General features: G+C 45.3%; 2 protein-coding genes across 6 annotated transcripts in view; both read left to right on the top strand.

Annotated features, from left to right (window-relative positions):
* The first annotated feature begins 2,113 nt into the window (after nt 1-2,113).
* NONO (non-POU domain containing octamer binding) lies at nt 2,114-12,142 on the top strand. 3 transcript variants are annotated; one of them, XM_077308018.1, is made up of 11 exons: nt 2,114-2,287; nt 3,050-3,193; nt 4,938-5,131; nt 6,454-6,755; nt 7,106-7,201; nt 7,527-7,723; nt 7,844-7,928; nt 8,446-8,548; nt 8,741-8,783; nt 10,125-10,234; nt 11,281-12,142. In XM_077308018.1, exons 2-11 carry the CDS (start codon nt 3,058-3,060, stop codon nt 11,416-11,418), a joined length of 1,404 nt encoding a protein of 467 aa, XP_077164133.1. In that variant the 5' UTR covers nt 2,114-2,287; nt 3,050-3,057; the 3' UTR covers nt 11,419-12,142. The 3 variants fall into 3 exon arrangements, with proteins under 3 accessions (XP_077164133.1, XP_077164131.1, XP_077164132.1); XM_077308016.1 differs by having other exon boundaries at nt 4,911-5,131; XM_077308017.1 differs by lacking the exon at nt 2,114-2,287 and adding an exon at nt 2,653-2,775 and having other exon boundaries at nt 4,911-5,131.
* Nucleotides 12,143-12,325: 183 nt separating this feature from the next.
* LOC143822637 (mitochondrial ornithine transporter 1-like) overlaps nt 12,326-18,781 on the top strand; it is a 10,940-nt gene continuing 4,484 nt past the window's right edge. The window contains exons 1-3 of one of the 3 annotated variants that reach the window (XM_077308023.1): nt 12,326-13,495; nt 17,713-17,784; nt 18,480-18,738. In XM_077308023.1, coding sequence (XP_077164138.1) covers nt 17,715-17,784; nt 18,480-18,738 — 329 coding nt within the window. In that variant the 5' untranslated portion in view covers nt 12,326-13,495; nt 17,713-17,714. Of the gene's footprint in view, nt 17,785-18,479; nt 18,739-18,781 lie in introns of all 3 variants that reach the window. The other 2 variants (XM_077308022.1, XM_077308024.1) reach the window with 2 other exon arrangements.

The raw sequence follows: 18,781 nt of genomic DNA, 5'->3' as shown, positions 1-18,781 counted from the left end.
CCACCTTGAGACTCCTTCGGGTAGAGAAAAGCGGCATATAGGAACCAACTCTTCTATTGTGAACAATGAATTCTACAAAGTGAACTATAAATATATAAATAAATCAGGGAAGGGCAAAACTATGCAGATTTTCATAAAGTTACCCAGGATAAAGAACATGAAAATGACATTTTGTCCAGAATCTGTTGCTCAGAACCATATGATTAAGCCTCACATGGGGATAGCTAGCAACTTCTAGTTTGTGTGTAAGAAGAGAACAAATCTTACTTTAATCTGGTGTGAGTTCTATACAGATCCAGTAAAAAGATCTAATGGTGTATAGTGTTCTTCTTTCTACTGCAAGCATATTATAATCTTGCATTGCAATAATATGTGCATGTGTGTGGGATGGCCTCAGAGGCTGAAAGGCTGGGGTGGAAGATCTAGACAGTCACTGACATGGTCTTACCCTCTTTCCTCTTCCTGGATACCCTCAGTGTCTGCTAGACTAGAGAGTTGCCTGCCCACATTCTAGATTTGTGCCAGGCACAATCTGTTTTGTATAAAATGTTAAGTATAGGCAATGCAAGGGGCTAGGAATGACCTCCGAAAGGTAAAAAGGAGAAACAAGCGTGTTAGCAATCCTAATACTTCTCTCTTTTATACATTGGAGCGATGGATTCCAGATGGTGCTAGACTGGTCTTTATTATTTGCCATCAAGTCACAGCTGGTTTTTGGCGACCCCATAGAGGTTCCAACAAAGGGACGATCACAATTTTTCATCATCTTGTTTCCATGTTGTGACCTCAGTATTTCTTGAAGATCTCTTATCCATATAGTAGCTGGGGTCAACCCTGCTTAGCTTCTGGGGTAGCCTGGGCTAAGTAACCACCGCCGATTCATCCAACCTACAGGGCTGTCACTATGCGATAGTTGATTTAATGTTCTACTGTTCTATTATATTTTCTATTGTTACCACTGTATTATTATTGTTACAACTACTGAGTTAAATGTATTGTTCCCTGTTTTATGTAAACTGCCCTGAGCCTTAGGGGTGGGCAGTATATAAATATATAAAAATAAAGTCTAGAGAACAAAATTTAAAAGTACTAAATACAGCAATTGGACAAGACTTGTAAAAAAGAGGATGCGAGTTTTTACCCCTACACAAGAAAATGGCATTTTCCTGTTTGACAAATGACCCACTCTCTGAACCCTATGCAAGCAAGCAGTCAGTAGCCAGCCTAACCCTATGTATTTCTACTCCTACCAAGTTCAACGGGTTTAACTCTCAAGTAAGTGCAGCTGCTGGTGAAAGGCATTTGGCAATATTAGACATCTGTATTCTGAGATCTTCAAAGACACAACCACCATTGTATCAGTTCTGGTCTTCAGATTAGTATTATCAATCATACTTGGGGGATAAACATTCCTTTGGTAACTGTTGTTACCTGCTCTGAGCCCAGAATATAAATCAGAACAAAAAGCCAATAAATAACTGTGCAGACATCTGCAGCCCGGATTATGAAATGTAGTTTTCCCCTCATTGGGCTTGCTGAAGACACTGGTTTAGTCCTTCCCCAACAACTTAACTTTTTCAATTGACTAGAAGAAAATTCTGCCCATCCTGAACACGCGCGTCGACATACGCTGACACAAAAGTCTGTAATAGCTATGCACACCTACTAGGGGCGAAATCCCATTGAACGCCACAGGCACGCGCAGGCATGGCTTGCATGCTTTGGGCCTTGTAACTATTCCAGACCCAATGCCACTAGTCGGCATATATGTTTTATAAAAAATCCAGGCTTCCCCAGTGTCCTTGTCCCCTCCGACATGGCGGAGCAGAAGTCCGACTGCGTCTCAGCAGCCGTGATTGGGCCCCCTGTCTCTTTAAGAAGCAGCGCCCAGCTCACTGCGCGTGCGGGGAAACCGATGCGGTCACGTCTCAGTAGGTTTTTTTCCCCAATTCCCCCCTGCCCCTTTGTCCCTTTCTCGCCTCTCACCCAACCTTAACTGTCATGGTTCTGATTGGCAGCCGTTTGCGCGGGCCGAGAGGGGAGCATTCGGCCAATCAGGAGCGCCGGAGCCTAATCGTCTCGGAGTCGCGTTTTGATAGACGTTATTTCGGGCTACTAGACGGAAAGTGGAAGGGAAGTTTTTTGGCCAATCAGGCAGCGAGAGGGGCGGGCGAAGCTGCGCGCAGCAAGCTCTAGCAGACGGTTTCCGGCCGCGCGCGCCCTTTTCTCTTTCCCCTCCCCCCCCCGGCGTCGTCGTGTTCTTTCTCCGTTCGGCGAATTTCCTGAGGTGAGGAGGCCTTTGGGGGGTCTTAAGGAGAGTCCGTGGAGGGGCGGGTGGGCCTCTGTCGCCCTCATTCCATTTTCGCGGTTTCAGGCCCGGGCCGCGTGGGGGGAGCCATTTCCTCCTCCTCCGCGCTGATCCCCGGCCGGCCCCGTCGCCGCCGCTCGGCCTGGAGCGCCCCGGCCCCGCCCTTCGTTCCTTGGCGCCAGGGCCGGTCTAGGCTCTCCCACGCGTGTGGGAGAAGCGAAGCCTACCTAGATCCGTTTGTCCCACACTAGCAGCGGCCGTTGTCTCTGCTCAGCATCCCTTCCTGGAGATGGGGGGGTCGGGGGTTGTCGGGAAATTGCCGCTGTCGCGAAGCTCCTCTATGAACAAAGTCGGGATGGTCTAGCCCGGTTCCATCCGCCTGCAATCGGAGCTTTAGGCCCTGTGCGGAGATGGGCCCAGTTGACTAGCCTCTCTCCTCGCTACGGTCCATCTTGCTACAAGAACTTGTAATGTATAATTTTTTATTGAGAATTGATTGATGATGCCGTTCCTTTAGACTGAATCAATTCAAGTTCTGGTTGGAACACTGAGTGGAACAGATGGATTGTCGAGTTCCAAGTGCCGGTCACTCAGTTCCTTTAATTTATTTATTTTGATTTAAGGGGTGGTCCTTAGAATTTAAACCTGAACCTGCTTTATGCCAAGCAGCTGATGCTTAGGTATGGGTTTTCATCCTTCTGTAAAGACACTAATGTATTGTTGTGCTCGTTCTCCCACCAGAGTGAGAGATGCAAGGCAGCAAGGGCTTTGCAATGGAGAAGCAGAATCACACACCACGAAAGCAGCATCAGCACCACCAGCAACAGCAGCAACAACAGCAGCAGCAGTCTGCCCCAGCTAATGGGCAGCAGGCCAACAGCCAAAGTGAGTGTGTGTTTGTTAGAGTCTCTATAGCAATGTTATAATTTTTTGGGGTGGTGGTGGTAATGTCAGTGTAGCTGTTCTTATTTTAAAGGTTTTTTCCTCTATGCTTTGTGTGCACAGTTGGAAAAATAAACTACTGGTGTTCCTTGCTATATGTATTCCAGAATTAGTATTTTATGTTCAAGAAGATTTTTCTATTTGTGAAACATTTGACTCATGTGTACGTACTGTAAAATTGTTGAATGTGCCTATGAGTACACACATATATACACACATGCAGCCAGACAGGTGTAGTTATTTAATGTGAAAATAGCATCATTTGGAATTCTCTAAAGTGGCCCTTGGATTTTGTTACAAACTTTAATTGTCCTTTCCCAGTAGATTAAAAAATCATAGACAACCTTTCTGTAGTTTTGGAGATATGATTGGAAATCCGATTCTTCCGGAGTAGCCTATAGTGTCCTTTGTCTGCCTTCATGTTTGAGACACGGGAGATGTTTTGTACAGTACTAGACTTCGGTAGAACTTGTGTCTTTTGGTTGAAGGTGCATGGTTGGTGAGAAATGTGTCAGTACACTACTTCTGAACACAAAAATACTGAATGGAATTGATCTTACAGTTATGTTGGGGAGATATCAGTGAACACATTGTAGGTGGCATTCTGTGGTAATTAATAGGCATGCTACAAATGTTTCAAGTTATTATGGAGTATGACTTTGTTCCTAAAAGTGTGGAATAAGTTTCTCACGAGCCATGAAAGTTAGAAATACTGTGTTAATAACTAACTTTTGTGTGTGATGAGAGTTACCAATTTGTCAGATCATTACTGTGCTTAGAGTAGTTACGGGATCACAATTTATTGGCTTGGTCATTAATAACTTAAGAATGTGCATCTTATTGAATTACAAGGAGTTCATCGCTATACAAATTAGGAGCTGAATTAAATGGTGCTATAATGTGTGTGGACATGTACAGGTTAGCTGTACTGCTGCTTGTATGGTGAATTCTGTGATCCAGTTAATTTTCTAAGATTGGTTGCTTCTCTCTGGGCTTAATGTATACTCTAGATTTCCTTCTCAAACAGGGCTTATATGTTCTTTCCTTCTCTGCTATGTTGCATATGGCATTTTGAGCTCTCGCACCCTTGAGGAATCTTTTCTGTCATCAGAGCAGTATGTACACAGTTTCAAGTATCCATGAAGATTAACCATGGGCTAGATGTGCCTGTGATTGATCTAAGGCATTGGGTAGTGTGTGCTGTAAATGAGGTTGTGTTTTGATTGTCTCTTCAGTACTTCCTCATAATAGTTAATTTTGTAGACTTTACAGCCTTACATACTGCTATGAGTGGTAATGTCTTCCAACTGGTATTCTCCTATGGGTGCTGCTAATTATCTGTTGTCTTGGACCTATCTTTTCAGCTGTTGTAATGTTCTGGCTGTTCCGTTGGTGGCTTTGCATAACTAATTTGTAGTCAAAATAGAACAATTGCTCTGTTGGGTGAAGGTGGCTGCAGGCTTTCCCCTTTTGGACAGACTGCAAGAGTATATTCATATGGTTATGGATCTTAGCAGCAGTTTTCTCTCAATCTCTGCTGCTACATTTAATCAGCTGTTAGTTAAAAATAGAGGTTTGATGTATTGGAAAACTTGGCGATTATTCTTACTGTTGTGCTCTTGAATGTGTTAACACTTGCATTTGTTCCCCCGTTTTGTAGAGCGATTCTGTACCTTATTCCCCTCAGATGAAGGCCTGACAATTGATTTGAAGAATTTCCGAAAGCCTGGAGAAAAAACCTTTACCCAGAGGAGTCGTCTCTTTGTGGGCAACCTGCCTCCTGATATCACAGAGGAAGAGATGAGGAAGCTGTTTGAAAAATATGGGAAGGCAGGCGAAGTATTCATTCATAAGGACAAAGGCTTTGGCTTTATTAGGCTGGTGAGTAGCTATAGGTGGGTTTGGGGAGATTTGGTTGCTTGAGATTGCTGTATGTGTCTGGACATAGTAATACGGACGGTATATTCAGAGAAGCATGCGGCATGTGGCACTCTCCTCTGTGAAAACAGTGCTACCTAATTTTTTAAAGCAAAAATCCTGCAGAATATGTTGATTGTTTCAATAGAACAGGACAAACTGGACTGCTGTTTCTCCCTGTGGACAACCCCACATCTCCATCCCATCTTGGCATTGTTATAAAACAACATTTGAGAAAACCCTGAAACGTTGTTCAGGCTTCAAGAAATCCCGGAAGTGATGTCAGCAGGCCACACTTTCCTGCCACTCCTCCAGGAGTCACATATCACCAGAAGTGACATCACCCAAACACTACCACCAAAAGTGACATGGCCAGGCTACTCTCACAGCGCAGAAATATTTTCAGATGATTTATGACTAGAACCATACCTGTGTTGTGGGCTGGCTACCAGTTTGCTCTTCTGCACCAAAAGGAGCCTGCAGAAACTGGGCAGGCCTATGCCACTCCCCTGCCTCCACCTCTCCAATTCCAGAAATGGCCAGGCCAGGCCTTTGCTGATCTGTTCTCCCCAAGCACAGTTAAGTTACAATGAGACTACTTACCTCTTTGGACTTCAGTCACTGACATGTACAACATACCTAAGCCAGCAAGGATTTGTATGGCTGGGACCCCTCCCCTTCCCACCCACTCGAGGCCCATCACTGGCCCTTTTGGGAGGGGGTTGACATGACCATATATAACCATATTACCAATTTTTTAAAGTTAAAAATATAAAGAATTAACTCTCATTCATTCTTAGAAACCCTTCCAGGGCCATCACGAAACCCCAGATTTTCATGACACCCTGGTTGGGAAAACCTGTTATAAAGGAATGAATTAAAATACTGAGAAAAGTGGTAGTTTGAAAAGTGGTGCTGGTGTTGAGGGTGTCTCCTGCATATATGAAGCCTTAACTAAATGCTAATTTCTAGATAAACTTTCCAGAACTAGATATCCTAATAAACGTCTAATGTAAAATTTTAGAAGCTATCTAATCAGCATGCCTGTCCCTGTGCGTCTCTTTCATTGATCCACATGTCTTCCAGCATCTACTCCTGCTGACTTTCTGTGTTGGCTTCTAGTCACCGTCTTAACAGAATTACTTTATCTTCATGTACCTCTGTAGCCTGTGTTTTTCTCTTCAAGAATACATTTGTTCTGGCAAGGACATTGCTTGCTCATCCCCTTATATGAGCTGGAAAATGTAGGTTTGGGCTTTAATGGGTGGTACCCCTTTTGTCTCCAGGAAACCCGAACTCTGGCTGAGATAGCCAAGGTGGAGCTGGACAACATGCCTCTGCGTGGGAAGCAGCTGCGTGTGCGCTTTGCATGCCATAGTGCCTCACTGACTGTCAAGAACCTGCCTCAGTTTGTGTCTAATGAGCTCCTGGAAGAGGCCTTTTCGATGTTTGGCCAAGTGGAGAGGGCCGTCGTGATTGTGGATGACAGAGGCAGGCCTTCTGGGAAAGGCATTGTGGAATTTTCAGGGAAACCAGCTGCTAGAAAAGCCCTAGACAGATGTAGTGAAGGGTCCTTCTTGATAACTACGTAAGTGCAAGGAATCTTGGACTTGAGGAGGGTGGGGAAATTCTTTTATTCAATAACAGTAGTGTTTATGTGATCTCTGCCACTGTTCACATGAAGTTGCAGTTGCATTATGGCAGTGCATTATGTTTTCAAGGCAAGTGATGTTCAGAAGCGAATTGCCATTACTGCCTTTTTAACAACCCTGGCTTCCTTAATTGTCCCTGATCCAAATGGGGGCCAACTCTATTGAACTTCTGAGGTCTAGTGAGCAGGCTAGCCTGGGCCAATTGTGGTTACCCTGCCCTAAAGTCAACATGCAAGAAAGCTAGTTGTTAACGGTGATTTGAAATTTCCACTGGATTTTTTGTCAGGTTCCCGCGGCCTGTTACTGTGGAGCCTATGGAACAGTATGATGATGAGGAAGGTTTGCCAGAAAAACTGGTAATCAAAAATCAGCAGTATCACAAGTAAGTGCTGAAAGGAGGGGGGACAGGTGTGGGGCCTGGAGATATCCTCTTAATGAAAGAGGTGGCTCTTCAAACTCAGTCCTTTGCTGGCAGAAACATGTTTATTAGCTTCCCACCATACTGTTTTGTCCATTTTTTTCACAAAAGAGCTTGTTCTATAGATAAAGCATGATACAGACACAGCCATGCTTCTGTTCTACTTTTGCTAAAAGTGCACATAACAGCTAGTGTGCTCAAAGTGAGGCAGTTGGCTGCTTCACCCCATCCTGTGATTCTTACTCAGTTTTGGTCACCCCCTAAGTGTATAGACTATTCCATCTTTCAGGGAACGTGAGCAGCCTCCTCGATTTGCACAGCCTGGCTCCTTTGAATACGAGTATGCCATGCGTTGGAAGGCTTTAATTGAGATGGAGAAGCAGCAACAAGAACAAGTAGACCGAAACATCAAAGAGGCACGGGAGAAACTGGAAATGGAGATGGAGGCAGCTCGTCATGAGCACCAGGTCATGCTCATGAGGCAAGGTGAGCACCACATGCGTTTTTACATGCCATGGCTAGCTGGCCACTGGAGACAGTTGGCAATTGGAACAGTTCAAGCAACGTAAAAGATATGAAACTGTTTTCTTATGATGCCTTTTCCAGACTTAATGAGGCGCCAGGAGGAATTAAGGAGAATGGAGGAGCTGCACAATCAGGAGGTGCAGAAGCGTAAACAGTTGGAACTTAGGTAAGCAGGAAAGAAATTAAGCCAGTCCTGTGATGAAGGCAGGCTGTCTTAACAGAACTTTTATTAGTCTTAACTCTCTGTAGTGTGGGTTTATTGTGATTTATTTCCTGCAAAGCTAAATACTCGGCAGCTATTTTATAGCATAGCTTGGAATATGCCGCTGGCTCACATATGTGGCCCTGTCTCCCAGATGGATGACCTTTCACCTTACCTGACCAGTACCTGTATCATTCTGTTTTTGGGATGTAGGTGATTAGCGGCGGTTGGACATGTCGTACCAGGCTACCTCCTGTAGGATTCTTCTCTGGTCCTATGTAGCTTGCTTCTGAAGGAGGAAGCTGTCTCCACTGGTGTGTTTGGAGCTCTGGGCCAGAACAACTGCCTGGTGCATCTCACTGTACAGGTTGTTGAGTACTAACTAGGTTGTCCTTCAGAGAAAACTCCTGAAATGAGTGTAAGCAAGATGACTTTTGATGGCCCTCCACTCAGTGAGACTATTCGGGAGTTTCCCTTGCAGGCAAGAGGAGGAGCGCAGACGCCGTGAAGAAGACATGAGGCGGCAGCAGGAGGAAATGATGAGGCGACAGCAGGAAGGATTCAAGGGGTCCTTTTCTGATGGGGTAGGTGCTGTCTTTTCTTGCCCAGTTTGTGGTAATGGGGAGGCTAGTGGCATGGCTTGGCTTCTGATCTAGTCAGAGGGTTGCGGTGGAATAAAGCCCATTTTTTAGTGCTTTAATAGACCCTTCTAGAAATTTAATTAAAGAGAGGCCTATGTCAAATAGAGTTATGACTTAGACTTGTGTGTCTTTCAGAGGGAGCCTCCAGATATGCGAATGGGACAGATGGGCATGGGAGGTAAGCGGCTATTGTGCTCAAGAAGAGTACAGGTAACTGGTAGTTTTTGGTCTTTTTTGTGTGGGCTTAGATGCTTCCTCAGTGGACTTTCCATTGGATGCTTGTAAGCTTGTGGATAATTAATTTCTAAAACACTTCATTCTGTAACTTACATGTGTTGGACATCACCCTTTATCAGTCCACTGTACCAGGTGTGATCTTCTAGTCAGGGAGGTGAAAGTTATGGTCTCCTGCAGTGCTGCCCAGAGGTTGTAGAATGATTTTCTCTACCCACTACCCTGGTCAAGTACTACAAAATTATGTTTTCTTTGAGTTTTAGAAAGAGCTGCATTTCATTTGGCCTGTGATTTGACAGAATATTTATCAGAATGAATTGCTACTATAATTATCTGAGGATGTGTGGCATGTACACAAAAAGTTATACCCAGAATTAAATTTTGTTGGTCTTAAAGGTGTCACTGGACTCAGACTTTTTCTGTTGCTTCAGACCAACACGGCTACCTACCTGAATCTATAATATACCCGTGATTTTAATTTGGGGTCATTTTTTGAGCCTTTGAAAAATTATATGACAATGCCTGAAAGCCAGCCTTGGTGTAGTGGATAAGAGGGAGCGACCTCTTATCTGGAAAGCCGGGTTGGATTCTCTGCTCCTCTATGTGCAGCCAGTTGGGTAACCTTGGGCTAGTCACATTCTTGTCAGAGCTATTCTCTTACAGCAGTTCTGTCAGAGCTTGGAGCCCCACCTACCTCACAGGATAGGGAAGGCGATGATTTGTAAGCCACTTTGAGACTCTGGGTAGTGAAAAGCAAAGTATAAAAACCAACTCTTCTGCCTTTTCTCGATATAATGGTGGTTAGAGATTTGAATGGGCCAAAAGATAGATATTTCTGGTGGTCATCATCTGCAAGGAGTAAACTGCTGTGGGATCACAGTGGAGAGGGCATTGTAAAGGTGTACATGCCTCCTAGAGAAGGGGTTGTTGAAAGACCAAGGGAACAAGGCCTGTTGGGAGCTTGGACCTGATGATCTAGGTCAGGGGTAGTCAAACTGCGGCCCTCCAGATGTCCATGGACTACAATTCCCAGGAGCCCCTGCCAGTGAATGCTGGCAGGGGCTCATGGGAATTGTAGTCCATGGACATCTGGAGGGCTGCAGTTTGACTACCCCTGATCTAGGTGCTAGCCACAGACCTACTTGGCTGTCTGGAGACTGTAGCAGCTGAAATAGGCTTTCCAGTTGTTTTATACTTATTCTTCCTTGCTAAGCTTTCAGTCTGCAGCAGCACCTCCCCCCAGTGCCCTCATACATACCAGAAATACTCTGTTTTTTTTCTCTAGGTGCTATAGGCATGAATAACAGGGGGACAATGGGAGGCACCAGTGTTCCTGCAGGACCGCCTCCAGCTCCTGGTCCTGGTCCAATGATTCCTGATGGAGCCATGGGAATGGTAACGTCAGACTTCATAAGAGTTGTTATCTGATTTGATTTGACACAATTCCCAACTAAAGATTTTTAGTCTTTTTACGGACACACATCTCTTTTACAGACTAATTTGCATTTATAATAGAAGAAATGACTTTTTGAAAGCCTACAAAGGTGGTGCAAGCAAGCAAGTCAGACCACATCCTACAGGGGATAGTTTTGATTTCTCCCCCACTAGAAATTGCTCACTTGTATTGGCAGCATTATATTTGCATATTTCTAGCATATTTCTAACTAGTAACAACGCTGGGTATGCACTAAACATTTTAACCGACTAGCCTTCCTCAAAGGAACTTGGTACAGCTTAAGAGTCTGTTTTCCTCCTGTGACATAGGTGAGGCTAAAAGATGGTTATCCCATGAGTTAGGCTAGGACCAACTACCCAGGGAATGTCATGAATAGAATCCTGCCCACTGAACAGTACAGTTTTTTCAGCTGCCATGACCTTTGAGAAAGTAAGAGATGATGTCTCAAGCAGATTGCAAATGCATTCTGAGATAGACTTGCCTAGTGATGCGTCTCACTAATGGCAGGTGATGCCCAGATTAAACAGGGACACAATTAGATGCATGTCAGAGCATCCACCAATCATGTCAGTGTCATTGCTTCTGGCTTCTGCAATGGAAATGAATAGTAGTTTCAGCCCTCGAACAGGTCATGTGGGTGCTTGGAGGTTTCCCATTTCACTGTTAGTGCCTTTTGATGACTCTCTGAAATAAGGCACTGGTATCCTAGCATTTGTTGCAAATGTCCAGGCTTCTTGGGTAGAACTTTAATGTATGATGATTTGTCTTTAGAGGTGGGACAGAAAGGCTTCTGTGTATGTTCTCTTATATCTATGAGAAATGGAGACATTAAGAATCAATGACTAGTATCTTTGACTTTTTCTAATGGGTTACTTGAATAGTAGGGAAGAGCTCACACCCTTGGGGCTCCTCAGAGATACTAGTGTTATATTGGGCTGTAAGGGATTTTCTAACTCCAGCTTTTTTCCTCCTCTCTTAAAACAAGACTCCACCACCACCTACGGATCGCTTTGGCCAGGGCAGTGCAATGGAAGGACTTGGAACTATGGGAGGAAATACACCAGGATTCAACAGAGGAGCTCCTGGGGGAGATTTTGGCCCAAATAAGCGTCGCCGATACTAATGGGGGGAAGGGGGGTTGACAGTGCCTCAGCCACCTTCCCAGAGAGGCTGGCCTTAGCAAAGGGGTACACAGTCAGACTTTGTAAAGGGTTTAGTAAACGCCACAAGGCGCATTCCTACAAACCACAATGTGAACATGGATCCCAGGAGGCTTCAGTAACTGTGTAGTGTCAGACCAGACTAGGATCTTGCTGTCTCTCATTCCCAAGCACCTCGGCACAGGTTCAGCCCTCCCTGCGAACTCAGCTGCAGTTGCAGGATTTCCTGTTTAACCTCAGCCCTCTGAACATATGCCTTCAGAGTGCCGGGGCAGAACCTGTAGGTATGTACACGTGGGTAGTTTCAAATGGCTTATCATGTAGAGGGAGGAGGGGGGTTAAAAAAAACCTTTTAGCTTTTTACTTCAGTTTCTGGACCATTTTTCTTTACTGTAGCTGGTTGGGGCAGGCAGGAGGGGCAGGTAGTGGTGGTGGTTTGCAGATGAATTATTCAATGTGTTGTACCATTCTTTATTTTTTACTGGTAGAAAAGTACAGTCTGTTGGACAAGAGAATATTTTCCTGTTAAAGGATTCAGTTGAAACAATTTGTATAACCTAACCTTACCTGTCTTGTGTAGAAGTATGAGACTTTGTGTGAACCTGAGCTGTAATTGTCTACTAACAGGTTGAGTTTGTCTGAAGACTGTTCCAGGAATGCACATTAAAAGGGATTTTAAGCCTTTTTCATCTTGTGTGATCTCTTCTGCTTCATGGGATGGTGCACGTCCCGTTTATTGTCACTAGAGGGAGTCAAGCAGTTGCCTTTCTTAAACCTATTGGAAATGGTAGCCAAATCATCAGTATTGCTGGAAAGGTCTAAGACTCTGTGCTTCAATATGTCCCCCCTCTTTTTTCAGGTTTCTTCCTGCCCTTGCAAAGCAAGATATGTTGTCTACTGTCTGAGCTTGGTTGCCCTAGTATTTGTTTTGAATTTTGTTGGCTTTAGAGAAAACTTGGCATCTGATCTGATGGTTAATATCTGAATATGTCCAGATTAAAATCCTCACTCAGTCCTAAAGTTCCCTAAGTGTCCTTGGGCCAGCAGCTCTCAACCTGACTTGTTTTCCTGAGGATAAAAGTGGAGGAGGAATAAGGTACCCATGTCATAAAGAACCTTTGGTCCAGATGTGGGGAGAAAGATGCCATGCTTGTCTCTCTATGTGGCTGTCCTGAGCTCCGTCTCAGAGTCTGCCAGAGAATAAATAAAGTTCCTCCTATATAAAGAGTCTTCTCACACTTTCCATTATTAGAAATTAATAAATTGATTTGGAAGGAGCAAGAGCTATAGCCCATCTGTGAAATAAAAAGTTGGAGATGCTGGATCCAGAAGCAAGAGTACAAAGGACTTTCCTTATAGCAGAGTGCACTAGCATGGCGTAGTGGTTAAGAAAGGTGGCTTCTAATCCAGAGAGCCAGTTTGATCCCCACAGGCATCATCATAGCATTGATAACACTGTTCTGGCCGAGCAGTAATATCAAGGCTCTCTGAGTCTCACCTAGTACAGGGTAAAAATCAATGCTGTGGCCTGATTTTATGAAGCATTGTTGGCAGCCATGAAAGCCATGTGTCATACCTCCCACTTAGAATGCAACCCTATACCAGCATTGCCCACATTGGGTGGTCAGTAGCCTGCTGCTTTACAATCCTCAGTCTGTTACTTCAAGGATGACCTCTCTGGCCATAGAAGAGCTGGGCTGCTTGGGTACAAAGAACCTCCTGTTGGAGGTCAGTGTAAGGCAAACCAGATCTCACAGTAGATTGCAGAAGAAACTTCATAGCAGTTTGCCCTTCTATCTAGAAATCTACTGGGGAGCGGTAATCAGCCAGTCAGGAGCCCTGTTGTTGCAAACAGCATAATCCAAGATAACTGCTTTCTGTAAGAACCCCAGCCCTATATAAACAAGGTGTGCTAGAAGATTGCAGAGGAAGGGGGTATTAGCACTGCTCAAAGTTCATCCAGCCTTCAAACATTGTCAGCTGTGGTGCTTGTGGGGATTTTTTGCTTTGCAGAGCTGTTGGCTGCTTGAACTTCTATTGGTATGTATCTGCTTAATTTTTTCTCAATATTGGCTAATGTTGGGGGCAATACCACCAATGATTCTGCTACAGAGAAGGGAGTATGCCTACAATGCAGCTATACAAAAGAAGGACTACACAGTAGTAAGATACAACAACCAAGACAAAACTGAAATGGAAGGGCAGTATAAAAATCCGAACAAAATAAATAAATGCTGCCTTGAATGCTCTAGAAATAAAAAGATGTAATTCATTGAAGACATTTTGGCAGCATTTGTTCCAGTTTCTTCTTGGTTGTGCAATGGAGCTATGGCGTAATTGCATGGGGGAGACAATGGCAGCCAAAAAGTTTTCGGGGAGGGAGGGTGTCTTTTATTTTGATGCGACTACAGAAGCAAGTTGCTAACTGGACTACTAGTTAATATTTGTAGTTCTGTAATGGGTTATGTAGATTACTTCCCCCCCCCCCCCACACACACACTTTTGGGGAGGAGTGTGATAATGCATATGGAAAGGTATCAAGGCAGTGGGGGAACAAGCATATTCAGCATTTTACAGATGGTTATGTAGTGGCTTCAGTGCAGCCATACATCCTGTTCTGAAGATGTGTGGCGGAAGCATTCTTTGCAGCTGTTTGTGAATACAGACAAGACAAGAGTGTTGGCTTCTCTTTAAATGGAGGTGCTTGGTCTGTGTAACTATATGTCTGAACGAGCTTCCAGCCAGCATATTGAGGCTGGCTGACTAGCCACCACAGAAACATGATGAATGTTCTCCAAAGCTGGCATGAAAACAAAAGGCGTGGTGATGAGCAGGAAGGGTAGCTGAGGTGACTTGGCATGAGGCTTGTCAGAAGCTCTAATCAACTGGAATTTCACCCGTGCATAAGCTTGGCAGACAGAGTTCAGCTGCATGATGATAATCACTGTTCCCTCCATTCTGGGCTATCCACAGCCTTCCAATGATCCCCGAGCAGGATAAGCACATGTTCTGTAGTTTGCTGTTCTTTTTAATTGGCCTCTATATGCCACCGGCTTGTTATGAACCAAGCTTTCTGTATGCATTGGTCTTAACACAAAGTTCCTTCGGCAAGCTGGACCTAAAATCTAGAAACGGTAATCAGAATGTCTGATGGTACAGCATAATGACAGAAACAGTTCTACCATTTCTTCCTGGGAAGGAAGTGAGACGGTGGTCTGTAGAGGAATCTGAGTCCATGATGGACCCCCTCTCCCACCTCACTGCAGTTTCTCTCTTCAGTGGTTATCTGCTGAAAGAGCTCTTTGTGCTGAATCTTATCATCCATTCTTGTAGTACCCAATTGCCAACTCTCAATTGAGTGTCCAATCTTATAGTACTAAAATAGTGTAAAATTTCCTGAAGTAAAAGTTCCAGAGTGAATTATATTATGTTTCTCCTACTGTGATTTGGTCCAGCATTTACTGAGAGTTAATTCCACAGAAGCATCGTCTTTCAAATAGCTTTTGTTTTCTGGCATGGGTCTGATCTCACCACAATGTAGGGCAGAGGTTAAACTTCAGCGGTCAGATGCAGCTCTGACAGAAGTCAACAGCTCCCACTGGACCCTAAGCGGCCTGGTGCAAGCCAAGAGATGACGCCAAAGGGAGAGCGTAAAGGCTCACAATGCAGCCTACCTCAAAGCAGGGAAATTTCCTGTGCAACATTCCTGGGGGGGGGGGGCTCCTCCCCACTCTGTTTACCTAACCCCTAATTAGTTCAGTCTGATTCACTGGCAGCCACATATGTGTCAGGACACAACCACTTCTGAAGCATGACTAGGGGATATGAGGGCCAGCCCTTCAATGGCTGATCTCCTTTCTCCGGGGTCAGACAGGGGGTAGCAATTGGAGCGAACCAATCTCATTGCTGACAACTCCAATGCGGGATACCACAAGGTCCATTATCCGTTTTGTGATGCAGCCCAACACGGGCTGCAGAAAGTTTTAGCTAAGCTCCTTTAGGGGGCGCTACAGCCCTGACATGGCACACTTGCACGTTGTTTCCCTCCAAAATGCACGTGACCAGCTAATGGGTTGTCACCAATACGCAGATGACACCCAGCTTTTCCTCATGATGGACGGCTATGCTGGCTTACCCCCAGACTCATTAGCCAGATGCCTGGAAGCTCTCACGGACTGGCTCAAGCAATATCATCTGAAATTTAATCCTTCAAAGATGAAGGTCCTGTGGTTTGGCAAGAAAGGCCCAGGCGAGGAAGTGAGTTCACCCTACCTGGAGAGGGTGCAACTATCTGTTGTGCACTCAGCCAGGAACCTGGGGGTGATCCTTGACACCTCCCACTCCATGGAGGAGCAGGTCACAAGACTAGCGAGGATGGCATTCTTTCACCTGCGCCAAGCCAGGCTACTAGTGCTCTACCTGGACCCTGAACACCTAGCCAAGGTGATCTGAACAACAGTCACGTCTAGACTGGATTACTCTATGCGGGGCCTACCCTTATCCCTGACCTGGAAACTGCAACTGGTCCAGAGTGCAGCTGTCATGGTTCTTATGAGAACACCTTGGAGGGCCCACATCAGACCCACACTCCAACAGCTGCAGTAGTTACCAGTTGAATAGCGGATCAGGCTTAAAGTTTTAGTAATCACCATCAAGGCCATATGCAGCCTAGGCCCTTTCTGAGGGATCGCCTCTCCACCTATGCCTCCCAGGGAGCACTATGCAGGCACCAATAAACTGGTGATCCCTGGCCCCAGGGCCTCAATCTTATTTGGCCTCAACCAAGGCCAGGACTTTCTCCATCCTGGTCCTCACCTGGTGGAATGAGCTCCCAGAGAAGATCAGGGCCCTACTGGAACTAGGACAGTTCTGCAGGGCCTGCAAAAGGGAACTCTTCCACTGGGCTTTCAATCAAGACCAATAAAGTAATACACCAGTGAGAGCCTAGAGACCTCTCCCACCACCAACTACATCTCGCCGATGGCGTCAAACCACAGCGCTGGAAAATAAAATGAGCTGCAATATCAGAAAGTTATAATTAAACATTAAATGTTAAACATTCTATTGTTATGGGCTTTACTATTAGAAATATTACATGTTCGCAATTATATTTTCTAATGATGGTGTTCTTTGTATTATCATGAATTTCACTGTAAACCACCCAGAGCGTCAGGGGAGGGCAGTATGTAAACGTAATAAAATAAACAAATCAATAAAATGGGTCTGGGTACTAGAAATGCATGTAAAGGAACAAAAATACTCTCACTTCAAAAAGGTAAATTGCGAGAGATCCATGTTCATAACTGTGATATAAAGTATTCAAACTTGGTAAATCAGCTATTTTTAATGGAAAGCTACTGTAAACAAGGCATGGGAAGATTGTCTTCCCGCACTACACACAAATGAGTCCACCCAACTTTACAGGCAGCATTTCCTGGAAGTGGAGAGGCCACTTGTGCCCCAGTGAGATAGCACAGAGAGTGCTCCCTCAGTCCACAGAAGTGGGCCGTGATTCAATGGAATTTCTGTTTGTCACAGAAGCCTCATTAGATGAAAACATGGCAACCTTCAAGAAGTGTGTTGGGTTGCCTCTGATCCTGTCAGGTAGATGGCCCTTTAACAGTCATTTGAGCCACTGCAAGGAGCAGCTGATCATATCAAGCACCAGGTAATGGGAACCTCCACTTGTGAATGTCTGGATTTTTCCGTGGTAATTCAAAGAGCATTTCTTGCTCAGAGGCTAGGCTGTTGAGGACAGAAATTGACTGCTCCCATTCCTCCAGCACTCTGTCAAAAGGGTTTCTGTCCTCCAGTCCTCTGACATAACATGGTTATGTGTTCCTCATCTCCCAAGACTACTCTGTGGGAGAAGACTGCTGTTCCTGGACCAATACTTGACTGCACTTCCCCACCCTCATTTCTCCACCATAGCTGAGACCAAACTATACCCAGCTTCCTTTATAGCATCAGCAGCCAGAATAGGCTGGAGTAGCCATGCCCCACCCCATTTACTTCCCCCAGGCTTCTTGCACCCCAGAAGGATCAGGTCTACCTTCCATCCCATTCCTCATGTTGCAGGCACCATCACCTTCCACTGTTACAGTATTGTGTCCCCCACCCCATTCTCTCAATTTGGGAATAAACCATATAAGTGATAACGGCAGAAAGTTGGCTGAGTCTGCTAACCCCAGCTTGGTTTTCATTTCCTCCAGCCTGGGAATCTGCTTTGAACCCCCACATTTTTACTGTCTCCACAGAGATGCCTTCTGAACAAGCCAAAGTCCACCCAGTGGTGCAAATGCTTGTTGACTTAACTGCCGGGGCTGCTGGTGAGTCTTAGTGGTGGGAGACTGGTAAGCAGGGTACACCCTTTGATGGACCTCTTTAGAGATCAAGGATGGTTAGTTGGGGGGAATTTGGAGACTTTGGGCACTGGCTGCAAAGAGAAGGTAAGTATATCTGGCTTGGGTAAGAATACTGGAGGACTGAATTCCAAAGCAGAGAATGAGGAAGGACTCTTGTGAGTCTGGGATGGGTAGAAAGGGTGGGCTGTCGGTGATCTTTCATCCAGCCAGGGTAACATTTTGTCATTATCTTTGCCTGAGCGGCTGAAAGGTGCCTTCCATGCTGGTGGTGGTCTGTATTCTCAAGTGAGCTGCCCATGATGCTGGAGGCCAGCAACTGGCAGCCATGAGCTAAACCTGGCCTCCAGGTATTAAGTCTGTAAGCAGAGGAGGAAGTGAAGTAGTGATCCTGTTTGTGCCACCAGCTCTGCTTATGTTCTCAAACTGGCTTTCTGGCTGAGCTGATTGCTGACTATTCCTTAAGTGTTCCTGGCCCCCCAACACACCCATTCAAGAGAGGCTCCATCACAGAAAATGGTCCATCGTATTGGATAAGGGGAGAAGTCAAGGGGCTCCATTTTGGGGGGTTTCTATCCCATTGGGTTTCTGGTGGTAGATCTGGAAAAGTGTGTCTTGCAGTGGATTTTGGAAGTAAATGGCACTGACAGGGTTCCTTGCAGGAGGTGTAGCCTGTGTGGTGAGCGGGCAGCCCTTTGACACCATCAAGGTGAAGATGCAGACCTTTCCAGCCATGTACCGGGGCTTCTTCGACTGCTCCCTCAAGACCTACCAGCAGGAGGGCATGTATGGTCTCTACCAGGGCACCACTCCAGCGTTACTGGCCAATGCTGCTGAGAATGCAGTACTGTTTGCCTGCTATGGGTTTTGTCAGCAGTTGGTCAGGCACTTCTTTGGACTTGGCAACAGTGTGGAGCTCAGGTAGGGAAGCTTCCTGCACATGAGGTTGGTAGCACTGGTATAA

The sequence above is a fragment of the Paroedura picta genome, chromosome 13, assembly GCF_049243985.1.
Source record: "Paroedura picta isolate Pp20150507F chromosome 13, Ppicta_v3.0, whole genome shotgun sequence".
Lineage (NCBI taxonomy): Eukaryota > Metazoa > Chordata > Lepidosauria > Squamata > Gekkonidae > Paroedura > Paroedura picta.
This window is presented reverse-complemented; position numbering and strand designations above follow the sequence as displayed.